General features: G+C 32.6%; 1 protein-coding gene across 2 annotated transcripts in view; it reads right to left on the bottom strand.

The window, feature by feature from the left end:
• PCDH10 (protocadherin 10) overlaps positions 1–24,573 on the bottom strand; it is a 42,711-nt gene that overhangs the window by 8,269 nt on the left and 9,869 nt on the right. Inside the window, exons 4-5 of one of the 2 annotated variants that reach the window (XM_043902422.1) lie at positions 20,271–20,576; positions 11,196–13,197 (exon numbers count right to left, since the gene is read on the bottom strand). In XM_043902422.1, coding sequence (XP_043758357.1) covers positions 13,157–13,197; positions 20,271–20,576 — 347 coding nt within the window. In that variant the 3' untranslated portion in view covers positions 11,196–13,156. Of the gene's footprint in view, positions 1–11,195; positions 13,198–20,270; positions 20,577–24,573 lie in introns of those variants that run through there. The other variant, XM_043902423.1, reaches the window with a different exon arrangement.

Raw genomic sequence — 24,573 nt, 5'->3', positions numbered from 1 at the left:
TATTATCAAAAAAATAGAGACAACAACATGACTTAAAGAAACTGTGTGTAAAAGTATGGCTATTTATTTAATATACTTGAATTCCCCTAACATCATTCAGTTGCTTCTATGTCAAAACAAACAACAAATTAATAACAGGAATTACATGGTCAGAAGAGGATTAAAGTGCTGACACCCTGAAAAGTGAAAGCTAACCACTAGTTTTCTGTATCTAGGGAAAAAAACCAAAACAAACACTAAACAGGTTAGGAATCTAAGAATATAGACTTCAGCATCAATAACTTCTTGAGTGGGGCTGCCAAATAAATACAGACAGTCTAGTTATATTTGAATTTCATAAAAAACAATGAATAATTGTTTATACACCCCATGCAATATTTGGGTATCATGTATTTTTATTTGCTAAATCTGGCAACCCTAGTCTCAAAGCATCAGTTACAAGATCCCACATATGATACTAGTTATCACTTAGGAAAATGTTATGCTGTGTTTCCTAGAAAAATATTACACTATAGTCTCTAATTATTCCATAGCACTCTGTCATATAATAAATTTTGTACATATTTCCATCTAAAATAATTTTAAAGTTAAAATTGCAGAATTCAAAAGGAGATAAAAATAAAACATAAAAATAAGTTATCTATGATCATACATGAATACAATCTTGTCATTTAAATTTTTTTGTGTTATAGTTAAATTTTAACTTTGATTTTGAGTCAGATACTTGTTCTGTGAGGTAGCTATAGCATATTTGATTAAATGTTCTTTCTTCTTTCTATAAGAAGTATAATTTTTAATTATTTATTCTAAAATTTAAACCTAAATATACATTCTCATTTCAGTTCTATTCTGGAAACTCATTAAACTACCTCCCTCTTGGCCTTTCAAATTAATCTAGAATAGGATAATTAGAGATTTGAAAACTGATAAGCAGTGAATCAAACCCAGCTTTAAAACATCACAAAAATGCTAAATTGCTAAAATAAGATTATTACCATGCTTGTTAAACATTAAAAATCACTTTAGTTATATTCTAATTAAATGACAAGGTTTAAATCCTTAAACAGTTATATTACATTCCATAACTGTAAACTTTGTGTTTGATTAAGGTTTATCCTAATTACTGCAAATATTTAACCACCCAATAAAAGTAAAAAATAAAAGGAAAAGTTATGTAATACATTTACTATCTATGGAAAGTATCACAGTAAATCCAGGAACAAGTTCAAGTTTTAAATAATTAACCTTTGTTAAGGCCAGTAAGAGATTCTGGTTAAATAGTATTAATAATGTATATTTATATGTAACATATCTATATTGTTAATAAAATCTAACTAGAGTCTGAACGTACCTACATGTCTGATAATAAAGTTCTCATAGAGCAAAATAAAAACTTTGCATTTTTGTTTAAAAAAAAGCATCTGAGATATTCTTTAGTTGCCACAATGCCATAAAGAAAAAATTTGAAAATAACTTATGTGATAATGATGAAAAGCAAAAATACCAAAGATTTAAAAGTTCACACAAAAACCCCAAAAACCTACAGGAAAGCCAGAAAAATTGCCTGTAGCCATAGTTGCCCTGAATTATCAACAATTTCTTGCTCATACTTGTTTCTCTGTAGTGGATTGTGTTTTAGGTTCATGTATAAGATTACCTTATTTTTACTTAATGTTTATATATATGTTTGTGAATTATATGTGACAGACAATTAAAAAGATATATAGTGACATTAGCAGTTGGTGATATTGAAGTATGAGGATAAAGAGGTTATTAATCCAATCAGAAAAGAATAAATATGTAAGGCCAGAATAGAAGAGCATGAAAATCATGGAAGGTTGAAAGACGATGAAATCCAGGACAGTGTATGTTAGGAACGGAAATGGTTATGTTGGGGGGAGTTGTTTGTTTTCCCATCCAGAGATTACTATAATTATATTAATTTATGTTAACTGGGGAGATATCTAAACAACAAGGAGAAAAAATGCACTTGCTTTTTTGGCTTCAGGATGTTTCATCTATTGATTCATTGATGTAGTCTAATAAGCCTTCATGGGTATTTACTTCACTCCAGACAAAGTTCTGGGTTTTGAGACCTTAAAATAGGTACACTTGGATTCTTATCTAAGAGATCTACCCTTCCAATAGCTTAACTAGTTTTACAGGATATTTTAAAAACAGCAATTACATATAAAACCTATAAGAAGTTACAAGGAGAACATATATATGTATTGTTGTCTGAGAAGACTTTCCATTTAAGTAGTTGAATCCATTGAATCTATTAAGTAGGAGTTGAATCTTGACTGATGAGTAGATGTTCAAGCAGACACGGTGGGGAGTGGATCTGTAGATGAGAGAGCATTCCAGAAGGAGAAAGGAATGCCAAAGTATAAGGGCTTGGGAAAACTGGTATATAAAGGAGCCAGCAATCATTGAATGGCATGAAAGAAAAACTGCAGGCAGGGTTTAAACAAAAAAGCCCTTAAAGCTAATAAAAATATGAATTGCTGAAGCCACACAGAAAGCCTCTCAGCATTCTTAAAGTGGAGAATATTACAGTCAAATGTTTATGGATGTAAATATACTCTCTAATTATTTGACAATGGAAGTCAAACAGAAAAGTAGAGGGGCTTTCGTTAATTTTGATGAATTAGGAAGAAAAGCCTGGGTTCAGGGAATGCAAAGGAAAGCATATTTGTGTCTTCTCACAGAGAAAAAGCAAGGATCCAGAGTTTATACTTCACACATCTGGAAATAGTTTGCAATCCATCACCCTAAATCTTCCAAAAGTGACAAAATGTTTTGCAGCCAAAATGACTGCCTGGATGTTTCGTGGCTGATAACTCAATTCTAAGTATAATTGTGACAGAAAAAAAAAACAGTTTTATGAGCTGCTAAAAGAAGTCATTCTATCCCAACAACCTCAAGCCTCGGGTTCCAGCAGCAGCAGTAAAAACCAGGAACCTCTAGAAAAGCATCGGACATTTTTTTTCTCACAAATTTTGACAAAGACAAACTGGGCTCAAACTAGGATCACAGACTAATATTAACTGTATATAAGATTTATATATGATTTACTTAAAGATTTTGGTGAATATTTTTTAAAGTAAAATACTGCTTCAGGGTTTCTTTTTTCACAGAGACACGTTCACAAGTAAAGTAAATCACTCCCTAGAAGCATCTGGTCTGCAACTCACAGAAATGGTGATGACACAGGGGCAATTTTAATCCCGGCATTTAAAATATCATATTTAAAGTGATTAAAGTTCTCATTTTTGCTGCTGCCGTTTACTGGCGAAGTTGTGTCCAGCTCTTTGGGACCCTATGGACTGTAGTCTGCCAAACTCCTCTGTCCATGGGATTTCTCAGGTAAGAATGCTGGAGTGAGTTGCCATTTTCTTCTCCAGGGGATCTTCCAGACCCAGGGATCAAACCTATATCTCCTGCATTGGTAGGCAGATTCTTTACCACTGAGCCATCTTAAAGGTCACATACATTTGATCAAATATTTCCTATGCAAAAATAAGTACTGTTACATCTCAACCTCCTAGTATTTTCAGTTATCATCTTTCACAGTGTCTACTTTTTATGTCTAAGTATCTTAATTTAAAAAAGAAAGCACATTTGTTTTTAACACCATCTCACAACTGTGATTGCAGATGCAACCTTCTTCCAATCATCCAGTCTCAAGACTTGAGAGCTACCCTTTAGCTTAGTCGCTCAGTCATGTCAGACTCTCTGTGACCCCATGGACTCCAGGAGGCTCCTTTGTCCCTGGGGATTCTCTAGGCAAGAATACTGGAGTGGCTTGCCATGCCCTCCTCCAGGGATCTTCCCAAATCAGGGATAGAAACCCAGGTCTCCCACATTGCAGGCAGATTCTTTACCTTCTTTACTGTCTGAGCCAGTAGGGAAGCCCTGAGAACTAGCCCTGATAACTATTAATACTTCCTTTACCTTTTATTGTTGCATTTAAAATTCTAATGCTATAATTTTTTTCCCCAAAATTACTCTAATCCTTTCATTTTCATTCTCCATTGGGCCCATATTACCACAAAGTTTGAAACTGCAATAACTCTCTGTTAGTACAACACCAAAAATTAAACCTCATGCAACAAATCCATGCTGACTTCGTTCTAGTGTCCAATTTCTTAAGCCAGGGATTTAACAGTGAATTGGTTAGAGATGTTTACACTAGAATCAGATGCCAATGTACACCATGGGCTGGCTCCCCACCATCTCCTTTTTCTTAATGTTATAATCTATAAAATGGGGACAGTAAGAATACCTATTTTAGTTGGCTGTTGTAGGATTCAAATGCATTAATGTCTGAAAAGTTCTTAGAATAATGCCAGGAACATATTAAGTTCTTAACAATTGTTAGCTACTAATTACTATTGGTATTATCATTCAAATTATGTCTGAATCTATCCAAAGCATGACTTTCAAACTTAACTTCCAATATTCATCCTGGATTTAGTTTAAAGATTTAGAAACCTAGAATATTCACTTAATATTTTTTTGCTCTCTAATCCCATACTTTTCTTCATGAAAGTCTGTACTTTTTGTCTATCAGTTAAAAATCACATAGTGCTCCAATATTGGTCCCAAAAGAGAATTCTATAAATTCTTCTTTGATTACACTCTAAGACAGCAGTCCCCAACATTTTTGGCATCAAGAATTGGTTTTGTGGAAGACAAATTTTCCATGGACTAGGGTGGAGGAGGATGTTTTACATTTATTGTGCACTTTATTTCTATTATTATTACATCTCCACCTCAAATCACCAGCCATTAGATCCTGGAGGGTGGGGACCCCTGCTCTTAGGGATCTTTCCCGACGATAACCAAAGCCATTTTATTCTAGCAAAGTAAATTTAGAACATAGAATCATTGAAAACCATTGCATTTTGAGAGACAATGCTTAATACAGTTGATAGTTTAATATCATTCATGAGTCTATTAGGTGAAAAAAAGCTAAATCTACTTTAAGATGTCATTTCTTTCATAGCTGGGAAACAGCACTATAAATGCAGGAAACTTTCACTATTTAATAAAAAATAAGAAATTTTATTTTCATAGGAGCCAAACATAGAAAGAAATAAGCACATATGATGAACACAACTGGGCACCTAACAACAGCTTAGTTGTTAGGCCTCTTGCTTTCTAGGAAAATAATGATATCTATGGGCCTCCCTGGTGGTTCAGATGATAAAGAATCTTCCTGCAATGCAGGAGACCAGGTTCAAATCCTGAGTCAGGCAGATCCCCTAGAAAGGGGAATGGCTACCCACTCCAGTATCCTTGCCTGGAGAGAGGAGCCTGGTGGGCTACAGAACGTGGGGTCATAAAGAGCCAGACACCAATAAGCAACTAACGCTTTCACTTTCATGCAAAACTGAAGTGGAAGGCAGAAGACAGAAAACATAGAAAACCATAAAATCATGAGAATTATACTGGAGAGAGTCCAGTGAATAAGCCATAAACAAAGAGTAAAATTTGGGCAGCTTTTCAGCCATTAGTCAAAAGGGCTTATGACATCATTTTCTAGTTCTTTCTGACTTTGAAAGACAAAAGTATAAAAATATAAATATAAGGTAGACTGAGAGAATCAGGTTTACCAGATAACAGGATTTTAAAGAAGAAAAAGGAGGTACACAGAAAAAGGAGCTTCTGTGTGTAAAGACTGATTTAAGGCAGGCATAGATACCTAGTATATCTTATAGAAAGACCCAATTTTCCACACTAATAGACTCTTTACATTTACTTTGTGTGATAATTTTAGGGCACTTATGTCTCTCACCCAGGGCTATCAGAACTCTTTGGAATAACAATATCTTGCCCAAGGCCAGAAGTTACTCTAAAGGGTTAGTACAATTGTCAAAATTCAGATAAAGTCAAATTGGATATGGCCATCTGTTTGTATCACTTTTAAATTTTTTTGACTTGAAAAAATATAAGTTCTTTATTTTTCTACAATCATCAAATATATTCTGCTGCTTTCTGTATGAAATACCAATCTGTTGTTCCAAAAAAGAGTATTCTTTGTCAGATTATTTTTACTGCTTATTGTACATAATTGATATCTTTACTCACTGGAAATACAGAAGTTAAGTAAAATAATGGAGAGTATGAAATATTAAAAGTTATAACCATGCTTTGTGACTAACATCATTATGAAACAAAGAAACTTTAGTATTTGCTGTGCATTATGCCTTTGGTTCTCTTCTACACATTTCATTGGTTTCACAGATGAAAAGGAAAAATAGTCATACTGTACTTTTAAAGCATATGTATTATGTGAAAGAATATATACTGCAGATGTAAAATAGTGATATATCATGAAAAGAACATTTGGAGTCTGATTTTTCTCTGGGAGTAAAAGAAAGCATAATTAGTTCTATTTAAACCCAGAATTTAAATTTTCTCCATACTCAGGCTGATGTCATTGTTCCAATTTTAACTGAATATATGGTTGCCTTGAACACTTAATGAGTGCTTCCTTTGGGCCAGGCACTCACTGCTTTAAATATGTTAAATAATTTAATCTCCACAATGAGCTTTTGAGGATCTATGTCACAGATGAGGAAAATGAGTTCCAGGAAGGTTAAAGAAATTATAGAGGTCACACAGCTAGTAACAGGCTGGGTCAGTATGTGAACCTTGGCAGACTGGCTCTCTAACCTGAGCTATTAAGTACACCTCACTACTTTGACATGAGGATCAGAATAAAGATCCACTCTTATAATTTTGTAGAAAGCTAAGGGTCCAAAGGAAATACATGCATGCTTTGAGAACAAAATCAGAAAATGATGCCTTGTGAAATTAACCATTCCAAACTATCATAAAGTCAAAATGAATAAAATTAGTGATGCTTCGAAAAATCTGTCCCGAAAACAATAAGACTATAGTATTTTTAAAGTACTTACTAAGGACACCACAGGCTTCCCTGGAGGCTCAGGGGTAAAGAATCCACCTGTCAATGCAGAAGACACAGGTTCTATCCCTGGGTCGGGAAGATCCCCTGGAGAAAGACATGGTAACACGCCAGCATCCTTGCCTGGGAAATCCCACGGACAGAGGAATTTGGTGGGCTAGAGTCCATGGGGTCACAAAAGAGAAGGCTACAACTTAGCAACTAAATAACAACAACAAGGACACCCTAGTCCAACTAGGTGAACAGCTTCATAAAGAAAAAAGAAAACTTTTTGCTGGTATTATAATATGCCTGAGATTGGTTCATTCATTTTTTCAAAATTATTTCAAAGGTTGGTATCAGGTATTATGAGGTATGGAATGGAGGGATATCAATAATTTAAAATGCTTTTGCATGTTTCTAACACGGCCCAGAGTAGATGTCACTGAAATGACCCAAACTCAGTTTTTTGACCTGTGCATGAAGCATAGTGTCCTTACAGAGTGAGGATGCCCGAGGCTGTGATCACCAGTAATAAAGCTGATCAGATGCCCCTTACACATTTTCAACCAGAGTTCTCATGGTATTTTCCCCTGGATATCTTCCAGGAGTACTTCAGTTGATTCAGTTATTACATCTGTATCTTAAATTTTGATATCAATCCTATTTTCACATCACTGTGATGAGTTCACCAGCCAAAATCATTTTTATATTTGGCCAGTCTTCAGAACATTCATATAATCTAGATCTAGGGCAAACAAAACTGAAGACCACCATGCCCACAATATAGTAGGTCTTCAATAATAAGTTTTCTTGAATGTGGGTCACACTGTTTGGGAGGACTTGTTTAAAACAGCTGGTTAAAAACCTTTTTACAGTTTTAAATGGCCGAGGCATCAAAGAAGAGTATTACAAACAATAGGACCTATGGATGTCTACCCCTCAGAATTAGAAAGTAGTTGAAATGTGAAAAACTTTAAATGATTTTTTAAAAGACATATATTTAAAATTAATTTTAAAGCAGTAGAATATGCCCTTTGTGAGCTACATTAAATGTTTCTGTTTAAAGTGAAGGCAATATTTCCTCATACTAGATACCTTAGCACACTTTTCATAAACATTTAGAAATCACAATTTCTATGAAGAATTCCTACAAACATTCCTACAAAATTCCTCCAAACTCAATTTAAGTTCTCCAGGGTGGTATTTCTAGATTTCGGGCTCAGTTTTAAGTATGAGATGAAAATGAAATTATTCAACGTCAAGTATTTTTCCTAAAACCAATTCTAAAGTAAACCTGCACTTAAAAATGTATACTTTTCCCAGTAACATTTAAATAGAGTCAATATTTTGTTATAATTGAGAAATAATTATCTTCCCATCATTTCATAATATAATTTTAAAATGTAGATTTCTCAAATCTTCAGCTTGAATTCAAGTTCAAAGGAGTTAAAATTCACTGCATTTTACCAAAAAAAGTCATTGCTACATTGTCTAATACTAAACCCCCTTTACCTATATAAAACTGAGTGGATTTATATGATCATAAAATATTCTAAAATAATTCTAAAATTATGTACTATAACCTGAAATTCATAGAGCTTGTTTCATCACCCCTGACTGGTGAGAATAACTATCACGTTATTTCATCTTCTCATGCCTATATTAAATAGGCATTCAGAGGTAGCTGCTACTATTATTAAATCTAGATTTAATGTTTAACTAACACAATTCCCCTTTATTTTTCCTTTCTTAAGTGTGTAATGAATTCATGCCTCCACATTACTATGCTAATGCTACATTTTAATTTACTCTCCAAAATAATCAACCCAAGATATAATGATCATATATAGCCTGTTTGCTATATCTTCCAAAATAATTAAGAAAGCATATATCACTACTAGGTTTAAGGAGAGTAGGCAACTTGATCTTGAATCACTAATGTTTCATTTTATTTGTGAGCCATTTCATAGTAACTAACAACAAGGGTTTTCCTTAAAATTGCTCAATAGAGGAAAATATAATACCTAAAGTGGAAAATTCTTATTATAAGAGAAACAAGCCAACTCAATGAAGAAAAGATTCAATATTTGATGAAGTAAGACATTTAAAATATTTAAAATATCTTCATATAGATATTTGAAATCTATAGTCATGGGTTCTTTTTAAAAATTATTATTATATAATATGAAGTCTTAAATCTTTAAGTCATAATACATGCATTTAATAGACAAACCCAATGGTATTTATTGAACATACATAAAATATACTAGACATTTTCATACTCAGATTTTGCATTATTTTCCCAAGTTTCCTTTTAAAACTATGATTTCTTAATTTCTGCTCCTGGACATTTAATCATTCAATTCAATTCCATGTGTGAGAGGGGAAAAAAAGGATTTAAGAAACCAAATATTTCCTTTCCAAAATTCCAAAGTAGAAAAGAGAAGTCATCTATGTAGAAACAGGAAGGGCAGGAAATATATAAAAGCACGGGCTTTCTCAACTGCCTTTCTTTTCTCCCCTAGTAAAGTTGAACCTCATCCCCTCACTCCTTTCAACAAGACCCAGTGTTAGAAAAGCCTTCTTCGGGAATATATCACAGGACTAGAAAGTGCTCTTCCACCAAATCACAGTTGGCATATGCATACGTTTGTAGTTTGTAAAGCTTTCTAGGTAATGTTTCCGTATCTCTCAGGAACGAATACCAATGTCAGCGTCAGGATATTTACCATAACGTGTCATTTAAATCGCTCAGGATTCAATATAGATCCATTTTTTTTTTCTTTCCTGCTCTCAATAAAAACAGATTAACTGATCGCTATCTTATCTGTGTCATATTTGTTTAAACACTTAACATTTGCTTTGTTACTGATCCCCTTTTCTTCTCAATTTGCAGTCCCTCAGACCTTTTAGACTCTCTTCAGATATGCTATTTTCCAAAATGTTAATCTCTTTACTTTATTCAGAATCTCCTTTAAGCATCTTGGTCTCCAGTTTGCAACGATCTTCTAATCGAGACTCAAAGAAATGTGAAACAAAGACATTTCAATTTCTCTACTCTGTTGTTATAATCTGGTATTCAAGTCAACGTATTTAAATATTTGTATCTGTAAAACACCACGAAGTTAACAGAAGATTATGTTTCAATAAGAAGATATAATGAGATATATCAAGCACTTAAAAATATTAGATGTGGTAAGAACTCCAAAGATAGTAAGAGAAATCATATCCAAGGAGAATATATCCTAAGTAAATTGTCTTTTTAGCTTACACACTGATATATTTTAGCTATATTTGCTTTCCCTATGTTATCAGAGAGAATAACTAGCTATTATATTCTAGTTAACTCAAGTATACTGCACTATTTTTTCAAACTCTATAAAATTTTATAACTGGAAAAATTAATCTTTGGCTAGAGTCCAGGACAAAAACTAATCTTTGTCTAGGTAACCCTGTGAGTGGTAGTAACTGAAAGGGGACAGAATGGTGGACTTTTTGAGATGCCAGTGATGTTCTGGCTACTAGGCTCAGTACTCAGTTAATGTGCTTCCAGATGACACAGGAATGTTCCCTTTCTGGAAACTTCTGGAGTTATCCATTTGTGATTTTTGTACTTTTCTATATGGGTATGATGTGCATGCCGTGCCTGTCCAATATACATATCATATATTAATCAAAGTTTTAAAATAAAGATGGGTTTCCATCAACAAACTTGACTTTAATCATGAATAAAATTAATTATAAATGCAAATAAGAGTTATGAGAAAATCATGGAAGTTTGAACAATGACCAGACAATGAACAATAGCAAGAAAATTTTCAAGGAGAGAGAGTATTCTTCTGGTTATGCTAAACTTTAGTAAACCTGCTGAAATAGTTATGGATTAAACAGTAAGGTTTCTGGATTTGCTTTACAAAATCTGAATGAAGAGGAAGTATTTAGCTTTTGGATGAAACAAATTTGGCCAAGAATTGATAATTGTTTAAGCTGGAGAATGTGGAGAGTTTAGTAAACTATTTCCTTTTTTGAACAAGCTTGAAATTATCCATCATTTCAAATGTTTAAAAACATAACTTAGTAGAATGTATGGGTTCTACATAATATTGTTCTCTGTTACCATTGTTCTTATCAAAAAGACTGAGATAAGTCAAGAACCAAGATATAGTCCCCGAGGACAGATCTAGATTCATGACCTCCAACGCAATCGTCTGATCAACAATTCTATGGTAAATAAAACTTGAAGCCACATTGCTACTCATTAGCAAGGAGATTAGTTCTGGCATCATATTTATTAAAGATGAAAAGTACAATAATTCTATAGGTCAATCTCTAGGTTTTCTACATATTTCTAAAAATACACTGATAGCAACTGTCAAACCATAACATTAACTTTCTTATCTGAGGACCTACCACCATTTCAATTAAACCTACACGGGAAGTATTTTATCTTAAATACACCATCTAGTGTACATCATCAAGACATCTTGCTACGTGTACTTTATCTATTGTTGCCATTTATGACTCAAAAAGTTCCTATCATATGCTGCCCTTTGAGACAAAGCCCAACAGTGTTTGGTTAGGTATAAGAGAAGCGTCCTACCCTATTTCTTTACCCAGGATGATTAACAATATAATCCAGGAAATATACATTTGATATTGAGTTTATTTATGTATTACTTCTAGGCTTAAGTTTTTCTTACCTTTCAAACACTTATTTTGGAAATTTCTGACAAAAACATTTACAAATATGCTTTTTATGGAATAATACAGTAATTATGCAAATTTCAGCTGAAACATAGTTACTGGCATATATATGAATCTTGGAATATTTGATGACAAACTAATGTCAGTTTTCTACTTTGTGTAAATTATACAGTTAAACATCCAACACAAGTGATATTAGAATCTTGTGTGGGATTCTAGTTGACATCAACAGTAAAAAAGAAAAAAAAGCCCTACTGATTACAACATTTTTACAAGCAGTAAAAATAATGTCTTCCTTATAATATAGACATCTAATTTCTCTAGAGAGTCATGGTTAATTTCGCTACATTATGCAATATGAACTGGTCCTCAAAAGTACATCTAGTAGTTTAAAAAAATAAAGGAACAACCAAACTTGATTGCATCACTCATCTGTTCCTCAAAAAGCACTACATTATCATGCTAATAGCTTCTGATAATGAAGTAGCAGTTAGTTAAATAAATTTACTCTTATGTTAAGCACAATCCTTGTTTATTCTTTCTCTGGAAATTGATAGATACAATTAAAAATTAAACCTAAATTAAAAATATAATGCTTCTCTATGGGATACATATATGCATAACTGTGTCCATACAACAGAATCATGAAAATAGAACACAGAAAATATATTTATAATCACTTGTTGAACTCAATGAGTTAAAAGCTATGCTTGATGATTTAGATAGCACTTTAAAGTACAGATTACAAACTTTTATTGAAATAAAGTTCACATATAATCTTTTAATCCCTACATTTAAAAACAATCTATCTCTAGGAGAAAGAAGTGCCTAGAAGTCAAGTGCCTAGATAAAATGTATAAACATAAAGTTGTGTATTGTACCAAAGAATAAGAAATAAAGACCTGATTTTTTTCCCTGTAAATTTTATACCTTACGACTTGTTTTTATTCATGTCATTTTGTACGTGATTACATTTTTGGGTTCAATCTTTCAAATCTTCTATACTGTCCCCACCTAAACTGATGTAGGTTATTAGAAACCACTGATGCAGTAATTAGGGAGTCTTATTGGACTTTAACATAAAACTTCCAAGATTATTATTATTAATGCTATTTGGGAAGCATTAAGTGGATCCACATTATGCTGAGTTTAGTCTTGACTCAGTAGTATTATCTAATCTTGAAAAATGAACCTTATGGTTCAAAACAGTTTCTAAACTACATTGTCTAAATGATGCTATCTAATTTCTATTAAAAGGATTTCAGAAGACGCAGACTCACTCAAAAAAAGTCTGGCACATTGAGTATTGAACAATGTTTAATGATATTTATAAGCAATTGAACTTGTAAATTCCAGACTTATATACAATATCTTTATAAATTAATGCATTTAGATTTTGACCCATGATCTTCAGAATGATGAGGCAGGAAAATTTCCCAAGTAGATATTTCTTTTGATTGATAATTCTATTTATATTTTAATTGATAATCTTCCTTTGTGAGGCTCACGTGATGGACAAATGCTTATATGGATTTACTTCCAATGTACAAAATAAGAAAGGGGATGAAAATGATCTGTAATATAAAATGAGGTATATAAATAATATTAATATGCTAAATGTTAATTCAATAAAATGCAAAGTGTGCACAAAAAGAATGATTTTATGTAGATAAAGAATCACTTACTAAGCAGTGTAAAACATTGAATAAATATATAAATTAGTTTTATTAATTGTCTTTTCTGTATGACCTTCAATATTTTATTTAACCATATATCAATGAATTGAAAAATGCAATTAATAACACACACACAAACACCTCCTACCTGGGAACTAAGTAAGAAGAAGAAGTGACTATAACAGAGCAAAGAAAGGAAAATATACTAGCTTTAAAAAATGTGAAAGATGAGAGCTTATGTGTGAAAGCTGCTAGTAAGTAAAACATGTATTGTTTGTAAAACAATACATAAGAAAGGGGAGCAATTAAATTTCTAAGAGAGTTAAGAAATTAAGAACAAATATATTTCTTCCTTAGGATATGAATACAATTCTTTGAATAAATCAAAAGAAATTTAAAATCTTAAAGTATTAAAAAAAATCATATTTCACAAAATACCTTGGTTAGGTGTATTTCAGTATTCTGAATGAGTTCAAACTCTGTTTTCCCTCATAAAAGTTTATAGACACTATTTAGAAAGAAATATAAGCAATTTAAAACATGTTTTATTAATTGAAAAAAGAGAGTTTGCCTGTTGTTGTTCAGTCGCTAAATCGTATCCAACTCTTTTGTGACCCCATGAACTGTGACCCACAAGCTTCTCTGTCCATGGGATTTCCCGGGCAAGAATACTGGAGTGGGTTACCATTTCCTTCTCCAGAGGATCTTCCCCACCCAGGGATCGAACCCCTATCTTGTGCATTGGCAGGCAGATTCTTTACCGCTGAGCTACCAGATAGTTTGCCTAGAAATATCAAAACTGTGTGTAGTTGTTTTCAGTTGTGTCCAACTCTTTTGTGACTTCACGGACTGTAGCCTGCCAGGCTCCTCTGTCCATGGGATTTTCCAGGCAAGATTACTGGAATGGTTTGCCATTTCCTTCTCCAAGAGATACCAAAACTGTGTGTAGACGTGTGTGTAAATTAAAATATGATAACAGCATTAAAGAAAATTTGGTTACTTTAATAAAACTTATTCATCCATTAATTCATTTCCCATCACATAATTACTTTGCACTTATAATATGCATAGTTGCATAATGAGTCTAAATATGCCAGGAGCCTATTGGCTACTAACTAGTTTCACCCAAAGGCACAAATTTTTAAATGACATGTTGTAAGAGAATCACTGTTGTCTAAATAAGTAAAATGCAAATTGTCCACAGAAATTGCCAGATGTATAGATTTAAAATGAACTACTCTGTTTTATATCTGCACCTCAGATGATTTTTATAGCTTTCAGTTTAAATCATATTAGTTATGGAAGATCATTACTCAACAACTAAAGGAGAAGAAACAATATCATCTTATAATATCTCACTTATCTGGAGTATAGGAAGATTCCAGTCAGCTGCCGCATCAGTTAACTGGAATAATGATATGAATTGTGAATAGATTACCATTTTTCAAAACAGTGCAATATTGTAAAATCCAGTGAACATTGAATTCTAACAGTGGATATATAGAGAATATGAACTAGGGTCAGGTTTCTTCTGATCCTGAGTCATCATACATTTCCTGCTCACAGAGTTGAGGTGAGTACTTTTTTGACTATGAGAGATTAATTTATAATTACAAAATAAAAGAATTTAATGGAAAAATAGAAAGGTTGGTGTGATTCAAAGACCAGAGGTTTGTCACAAAGAGATAAACTAAAACAGTAATAAATTAGGCTCACAAATCTGATGTATTTTTATGAAGATTAGTGAGAGAACAAAAATCTCAGAAATAGGATATTTTTTTAAAATGCAGCACAACTTGAAGAAAAAGTGAACAGAAACAAACATAGCCATTTTTAAAAAAGGAAAAAAATATTGAAAAAGATGTCCACTCATTTAGCAATGTATGGACCTAAAAAATAAAAATGTTAAAAAGGCCACATATAAAAATACCTTTTGTGGAACTTAATATTTGGTAAAGTGATGCTATGTTTATGACATTAGAGGAATATACAAATCCCAAAGAAAACACTATACATGGATATAAGGGTAATCTGTACTGCTAAGAAAAGTCATTTTATTTTGAATTCTATATATGCTCCTACACAATCTTGTCTTCAACACTCAGAGGGCAGACTAAAATAATGAAAGGATTGGAAAAGGTGTGACTCAATAAAATTATACTCTGCAATTTTAAAAAAACTAAAATCTTGAAGTTCTAGGTAGAAATAATATAGATACCAAAAAGAATTTTTCCTAAAATGATGGTCACTAATGAAAACTATAGGCTAAAGTGGCAGCAATATTTTAAATGCAATGTTTCCAAATTCTGACATCTTTTCTTAATGCTATGTTATGTATGATTTGGGTTGAAATTTCAAAAGGACTCCAAAGTAGGCAAAAACAAAGTTAAGTCAGGAGACAGCTAGAGTGATTTTTTGACACATCTGGACCACTCTAAATGTTATTTGATATGAAAACAGAATCAATTGCAACACTTTTCAATAGATGGTTTCCTACAGTTCTAGGATCGTAGAAAATTTCATGGATTTAGGATTTTAAAAAAATCATGATATCAATGTAGGCTTTTTCACTCTATTCAGTATAATTTATTTTTGTATGATTCTTTAAACAAATAAAAGAAATATTTCACAAATACATTTTAGATGAAACTTCATTAGTGATTTATCTTATAATTGTCTCCAATTCTTAGGGAACGATTATGTTTTTGACAAGAAATCAACAGGTTTCCAAAACACAAATCCTTACATCTTTAGTACTGTATTGTTTAGGCTGATTTAAACTGAAAGATATACTTGCTTCCAGACCAAAAAAAAAAAAAAAAATCTGGAGAGATAATGTCAAAATGTGAAGCCAAAATCATGAGCAAGAAAGATTACGAAAATAATATGAAATGAAAGTGAAGTCGCTCAGTCGTGTCCGACTCTTTGCGACTTCTCTTTGTAGCCTGCCAGGCTCCTCTGATTCATTTGAAAAGACCCTGATGCTAGGAAGGATTGAAGGTGGGAGGAGAAGGGGAAGACAGAGGATGAGATGGTTGGATGGTATCACTGCCTCAATGAACATGAGTTTGAATAAAACTCCGGGAGTTGGTGATGGACAGGGACGCCTAGAGTGCTGCAGTCCATGGGGTCGCAAGGAGTCGGACAAGACTAAGCGACTGAACTGAACTGAACTGAGGCTCCTCTGTCCGTGGGGACTCTCCAGTCAAGAATACTGAAGTGGGTTGCCATTTCTTTCTCCAGGGGATTTTCCCAACCCAGGGATCGAACCTGGGTCTTGCGCACTCCATGCAGACTCTACCGTCTGAGCCACCAGGGAAGTCCCCAATATTAAATATATTATTTTAAATATTGGGCTTTTCTAAATTACATTAATGATATAACTTTTTCCAGTTATATTCTTGAACTTAAATTATTTTTATGTTCCTTATTTGCTTGGACTATCTAGATTAGTTTATGTTTAACTTACCATGTCACTTGAAACACATGTTATTTTTAAATAACATGTCTATAGTTTTAAAGAAATTATTGACTTCCATATGAAAGAATATAAGGAATTTTAAACTCCAGAGAATATTTTTATTTCATTTTAGCATGTGTTGAAAACAATGATTAACTTTTATTAAAAGTTAAAGTTATATTTTAATATTTTTTATTGTTCTAGTAAAAATTAAAGGTAAAGCTAAGCTAAAATTTATTAACATTTTAAGATTAAAATCTAAACACTGTATGACCATACTCTACATGTTTAAATTTATTTTCTCAATCTTTCAGTGTATTCCTTTGATCCTTACTAGAGTATTAGAAATCTACAACATAACGAAAATAAGAGAAGGCATGCTCGTAAAGAGCTCATGACTAATGATGTTAAGTATTAACAGATATGTTCAAAATTACTCCTGATTAAAGAAAGTAAGTTCCATTTCATTAAGTGCATTATATATACTCTTCATGGATCTTTTCTTATACATTGAAAAAGGAGGAAATAAAATTGAATAAAGGTAGTTTTTTAGAAACACAAAGTATATTTTTTAAACATGTATATACACACTTTGTGTAAAAGTTGTTTTCCTCCAATTTGTAATTTTAACTCTAGCAATCAGAGGTGTAGAAATGGAAAGTTCTTGGGTGCAGACAATGACCTCATTTGTATTATTAAGCGTATCACCATTTCCCTGGGATTATTTGTAAATGATAGTACTAGCCTCATAAGGCTTTTTTTAAGGGCTTCACAAAAGTAAATATACAGCTACTTTTTTTTAACATCAAAATGTACATTATGTTCATTTAAAAACTAAATGTGTATTTAGCAAAAGTAAAACTGCTTTCTCAAGAATTATTTAAACACTCTGATTTTAAAAAAGGTATTTAGTGCTAATTTTTAGTTTCTTTAGTAACATAAGGGACGCACTTTTCAATTTAGAAGATGAGAATATTTCCATTCCTGATGATAAATGATACACATATTAACAGCTACCACTATGTGAATTTGGGGGCAAAATAGCCAGGAATGGATGGTTCTGATTTAGTTTGTATGGTTAGATTAACATAAAATTGACTATTCTTATTAAGTCAGAGGCACAAAGTAATTTTAAAGATAACTGGGTGTCTAAGATGACATTAAACACAGGAATTTAAAAAAAGTTCAGATATCACTAAAGTTATATGAAAAACTGAGGAGAGTATAAGCAAAAACAGCAAAATAGCTAATTTTCTGCTTCTTTTTCATCCTGGTCACACTTTACCCCAAACCCTAAATTTTGAGCAATGTGAGCTGAGCTGACTAAAACAGAAGACATAAATTGTTATTCAAAATTAATTGATTATAATACACGTCTGGATAATATGTAAAAAAATCTTAATTTTCCTAGTAAAATAATACATGCATTCTTTGATTTCTAGCAGCACATATAACTGATAACATATTTCATAATCCCTGAAATCAAGGATCTAAGTGAAAATACTAGACTCCTAAAGTAGAGACACTGGCATTATAATATATGCAGCATTAAAATTTTTATCAACAAAAAATGTTACCATGATTTTTAAAATTAAAAAGAAAAACTAGTCAGTAGAGAAAGACTTTTATAGATGTTCAAAATTTCAGTTCTATAATGTAAATGAAACTTCATCAAGGTTGGTATTCACTAAGAGTTAAAGAGGGTGAACTGATTTCTCACTATATTTAATGTAGAATTACCAGTTAATATATGCTAACAGAAAATATTATATATTTATGTAGAAATACACATTTGAATTACTCTGAATCATATACACTTTGAATTTTTGCCTTGACATTACTGGTAATATATTTCTGTAGTATCTATTCTTAGTTTAAGTGAAACACTAGTGAGAATATGTTGTTTTAAATTTGGAAAACTTTGGTAAGTAAAATTTTAAATCCAGAATTTAGTTTGAGGGGCAAAGAGTGAATCATTGTCCTTATTTATTAAAATTTGAATTTAAGCTGCTTTAAATCATAGTCTATGTGGATGTATAAGTTAAACATTAGGACTTTAGCATACAAATTACATCTGTAAGAGATTTTGTTAGATAGTTCAACAAAATACTTTTTTTCAGTATTTGTGCCCTCATATTTCATAACTCTATAAAATGAAGCAAAACAAATATCAATAATTTATAGAGAGGAATAATTATTTGGTTCTGAAATGCTAATATACTATGTCATTCTGGGGTAATGGTATTCCTAAGTAATTTGAAAAACTGAATGCAATCCTTCTAAATACACAATTTGATCATTGTTGCTATCAGAATGCATGTATTCAATGGCAGATTCACATTTTTAATCGTAAGATAATAACTAACTCTTATTATCAATATCCAGAGTTGTAGTCATATCCTTATCCTCCATGTATTTAATCCATGACTTTCATGTTTACATAAAAGGGCTAAATTCTTCTAGTTTTTTCTTCCATTTAAGTATTTTTTTCATCCCACTTCATAAGTCATAAAAGAAATGATATATCTGCAGTGGCTCATTTTTGTTTCTAATTTATAGTTCCATTATTTTTATTTCTTGCACTGGAAGATGAAAGTAAGAAAATGACATGTACATTGGATTTGCTGTACAAGATAAAAATCATCTTTTGATTGAGTTTTTATAATTTCCATTCTTATCAAATATTAGTTGACATGGTTTGATCAAAATATTGAATCATCAGTGGTATTTAACTATTAACTAAAAAGTAAAGATTCCTTTATAGCAGAGAATAAATGGAATAATTTCCTTACAAAGACCCTCAAATAAAATATACTAAATAATCCTAAAGCATTTGTTATTCAACTGGTTGTATAAAATAATCCACTTAGAGACTAGGGTCCCAAAATCAAAAGAGCTAAGTACAATTATCAAAGTCTCAATATTAGAAGAAGAACCTATTGTTGTAAATAAATGAATAATATTGCTGTATTGATATGCTTTCATCATGTAGTTCCTCTGATTCTGATAAGTGACTTGAATCCATGCCAACATATTACTAACCTACACAAAATTATCAAACTGATGGCTGCAATGTACTCTGAACTTAGCTTAACATGTTTAATGTCTTTATGGGGAAAGGATGACTAAGCAATAATGCTGGTATCAATAAGAAAACAAAATTGCTCTGTGAATTGTGTCAAGAGATGTTTTTCCACCTTACACAAGCCCTTCAAAACACATGGAAATCAAGTAAACATGTGAGCAATATTCAAAGGAAATATGAAGATCATTTGAAAAATGTTTTCAACAACATCAGAAGTTGTGTTTGATTTAATCTACTAACCCAGGAACCTGTCTTCCTGTTAAGTATATTCATTTTTGTATTGTAAAGCGCTGTCTGCATCCCAGAGTCACTTTTATCTTTGTTTTTGAAAACAACCTGAATTCTATTTTTACGAAGAAGAATGGCATGTTGAACTTTATTTCCTGAAAGGGAAGACTTTGATACAGCCTTTTATGTAATACTTACTCAAATATGGTGGTTTGTAAGGCGCTCGTGTATTAGACAGCAGTCCATCCAGTTCCTTCCTCTCCAGGGTGCTGTGAAGGGCCTTCTCTTTGCCGAAGGTGGAGAAGGACCTCTCCGCCCCGGGCTGGGCTTCTGGAGTTTCAAACACTTCAGTGTCTGGAACAGAGTCCATGCCAGGAACATGCAGATTGCTACGATAATCAGCAGCCTGGCGTCCATCAGAAGGGACAAAGGAGGGCATCCAGCACCGATCTGAGTGGCCAAGTGCTTTACATTCCTCGGTGCAGTTGGAGAAGAGATCCATACCTGTGAGCAGAAAACAGAGAAGCTTTGGATGGAGGCTACATCAACACGACCAGCTGCTTGTGTATGCGCTCTGTTCTCAGTTATGTCCGACTCCTTGCGACCCTGTGAATTGCAGCCCACCAGGCTCCTCTGTCCATGAGATTCTCCAGGCAAGAATACTGGAGTGGGTTGCCATACCATCCTCCAGGGAATCTTACCAGCTTAGTAGTGAAACATTACAGGCGATGTAAAGAGTAATGGGTAAAGGCATCTTAACAGAATTTTCTTCTGTTAACCTGACAGGAGCCCCAAATTGCTTTGTATTATTTGGTAAAGGGTAGGACTCTTGGCAAACAGGGCTCTGAGATAGATGTTTCTAAACTGGTCAGGATGTTGAGGGAAAATATTGACTCTAAATTATTTAAATAATTGGAAAATAGTGAGAATGAATATTAAAAAAAAAAGAAAATCTCTGAAATTTGTAACAGAAAAAATAAAACCCAAGTGGAAAGCCTTCATTACCTGTAATTTCTAATGATGATAAGTCATATTTTTTTCCTTAGAGACAAAAATGGAAGAAATATGGGAAGCGTGAGTGACGATATTTGGATAATAAGATCTAGACATGAAATAAAAAGTGAAATTCAACAGAAACATGGCCTATATATCGATATACCAATAAATAATAAGAATAAAACAAGAGTGGCCAAGAGCATGCTTTTTTAGGTTCTTAGAAAATGACTTCCTACAAGTTATTTTTCAGTGACACTCTTGTAGTCCATATTACTACAAACTGCTTATCATTTAGCACTTAGACAAGCCCAGAACAAATGACTGTAATTAGTGAAACCAAGGTAACCAAGTGCAAGGTGAGTCAGCTGCAGGCGCTATTGACGAATACGTTATTACTTGTTCTATATTGGAAAACACTTGTCCCAGACAACACAGAAATGTTTGCTTACTGATCCTAGAATACCAAGATTTCAAATGACATCTTCAAGTTTCATTGTCTCCTGTAGGCTGACAAGATTATTAAACATGATATTTATGACCCAAGAAAGCTCACTCAGTCTCTTAAGCAAAATATCATTTTAGAGCACTACAGAATACTATCTGTTATTCAATTTGATAACTAGCATTATGTAAAAAAAGCAAGCACACAAACAAAAATCACATTTTAATGTGTTTCTAGACAGAGCAATGCATTTATTAAATATGTTTAAAAATAGGATCAATTAGAAATAACCAAAGAGTGATTATTCCGTATGCCAGAAACTCTCAAATGCATGAAATGCCCGGTGTGGAAAAACCACGGATTATTTTTTTAATCAAGAGAGTGTAATGAAAACACTTGATTGTTTCTTCTATAAATATTATGAGTGATTTGAGCTCTTGAGCAAGTTTTAGTTTGTAAAATCCTGACACACAATCATTTACTTTTTGTGTGCATATTTTAACAGCTCTTTATATAATACAAAGAAATCAATTTTTCATAATTACTAAGCCCCCAGATTATCCTCAAGTATTTTGGAGTTTAAAACAATTAATTATGTAAATTGTTTAAAGAAATAACACCAAACTTCTTATCATATATTAATCTCAAGTTATAATGACTTTTTAAATTTTAAATTAAACTGTGTATAATGCTGGGGCTTTCCAGGTGGCTCATTGGTAAAGAATCTGCCTGCCACGCAGGAGATGCAAGAGAGGGGAGTTTGATCCTTGCACTGAGATCTTCTAGAGAAGGAAATGGCAACTCACTCCAGCTTTCTTGCCTGGGAAATCCTAGGCAAGAGGCATGGGCAGAGGAGCCTGGCAGGCTACAGTGCATGGGGTCATACCGAGTCTCACAGGATTTAGCGATTAAATAGCAGCAGCGGCAGCATGTACAATACTAAATCTGACTTCGATTATAATAATCTATTGATAATTGTCATGCATAAACCCAGAAGTAAATACTGATCAGTGCATTATTGAGGAACATAAATGTGAGTTGAAGCTGGGATAAGGAATCAGACTAAGATCAGCAAGTAAAACAGGTCAACTATTTTCTAGACACCAGGGAAGTTAAATTATCCTATTCCTATAAGGAGATAGGTATTAGGGGGAAAAAAAAAGAGGAAGGGAAGAAGAATATCCCCGATGCACACTGACACGGCAGGTAACTAGAAGCTATAGAACCAGAGAGATCTGTATTTTGATGCACTGTACTCTAAACATTCCCAATTTATAGTGTAATAAGGAATAAAAGGTCTTTTTGATAGATGGAAGTACCATTAAAAGTCAATTATGAGCAATTATTTTAAAAATACATTTATATCATATTAAATTTGAAGTTGATGGAAAAATTCAAATATTAAGATAGAATTATATTACCAGATCCTGATAAAGATGGGTACTAATGCAAAATTTGGAATTAATACAATTTTCATCACATAACTGATAAAACCCTTTCAAATACACCTCATGAGACCATTAATATTATTTCACATCTTTTTGAGCACTGTACCCAAGAATTCTTATAATTCTGAATATGATAATCACACAGAAAAAACTTAATGATCTATTCTCTGCATTATCTTTAAGATATTTGAAGGTACTTTTAGGAGATGTTAGAAGGTACTTTTATGAGATGTTAGAAGGTACTTTTATTAGAACTTGTTTTCATGGCTAGTTGATATTCAATTGTGCTAAATTTCTTCTCTTGAAGTGTACGGTTTTCTGCCTCTTTGACTTATTAGACGCTAGTTAAAATTCCCTTAGATGATGAAATAAAGTTCTCTGACTTGAAAACCTGTACAAAAAAATTATCATGTGCATAACAAGAAAAGCGAGAAATATGATAAAGTTTTCTGTTGGATAAACAGTGTTACCTGCCTGAAAGGGGAACAACACTTGTACATAATGTTCCTCATAAATTTATGAGCTACTCCTTTTAAAGTGGGATCCCCATAGTGATAACACAGCTTTATGTAAACTACAAAGAGAGGGAAGATGGCATGAATATGTTTCACATGTTTTACCGACAAAACAAGTGTACTAATTTCTCATGAGGAAAATATCAGAAGTAGAAACAATTTTTTTAATCACATAAAAAGTATATCAATAAATTTCAAATAAGTTTTAGAAGTATTCATTGAAAAAAAAATTTTTTTTTTGTCTCATATGTATAGTTTGAGAACTAAATAAATTGTGCCCATTACCTGGCCTCACCTTAGGGAGCCACTGAAAGACGAAAATGACTTTATCTTTTTTCATATATCACTAGTCCCCATTAAGTATATTATTTTAATGACCAGACAAGCAGAGGCGTGTTTAAGTTTTGTGGCGGTCAATGACTGCACAAACGACCGGAATGCCAAGTATTTCTGTACATGGGACATTTAAAAATGCGTATCTTTCACACTGCTTTGGAAATTTTTAACATCTCAAGTTGCAGGCCCAAGAGAAAATAACTTCAACTGTCATTTTTTTTTTTCTCATTCAAATGCCCTTATTTTAGAACCTGTGAGACTTGTATAGCAGAAAACTACCGGCCACACCTGAGTTATGAGGTTTTGGTCATTCCTAAGAAACATTTCAACATACAGATTTTATTTGCAATTTCTTGCAATTTATTTTTTTTCCACTTCTCAGAAATGGCCTGTTCTACATGGCACGACAGCTGAAGTGATAGACTGCCTGCTATATAGAGATATATTTAGACAAATTTTAAAATACATCTTTTTACACTAGCAAGTAACTTGATCCCTTATAGTCAGAGGCTGTGATATTACCACTGAGAACAAACTGTGATTTCAAAAATGTAATTATAGTCAATTTGTTCTGTTTTCTGATGAATTCAATACAGTAAAATTACATGGACCTTTCTCATGTAACAAGCCTTCAAAAAATGTATTTTTCCCCAAATATGATAAATTAGTTAAAAAATCAACACACATGTTTTTGAGGAAATTTTAAGTCTTCTTGTAATTATTTAACACTGGAGAAATTCGAGATATTAACAATAATCACCAAA

This window comes from Cervus elaphus, chromosome 5 (assembly GCF_910594005.1).
Source record: "Cervus elaphus chromosome 5, mCerEla1.1, whole genome shotgun sequence".
NCBI classification, from domain to species: Eukaryota; Metazoa; Chordata; class Mammalia; order Artiodactyla; family Cervidae; genus Cervus; species Cervus elaphus.
This window is presented reverse-complemented; position numbering and strand designations above follow the sequence as displayed.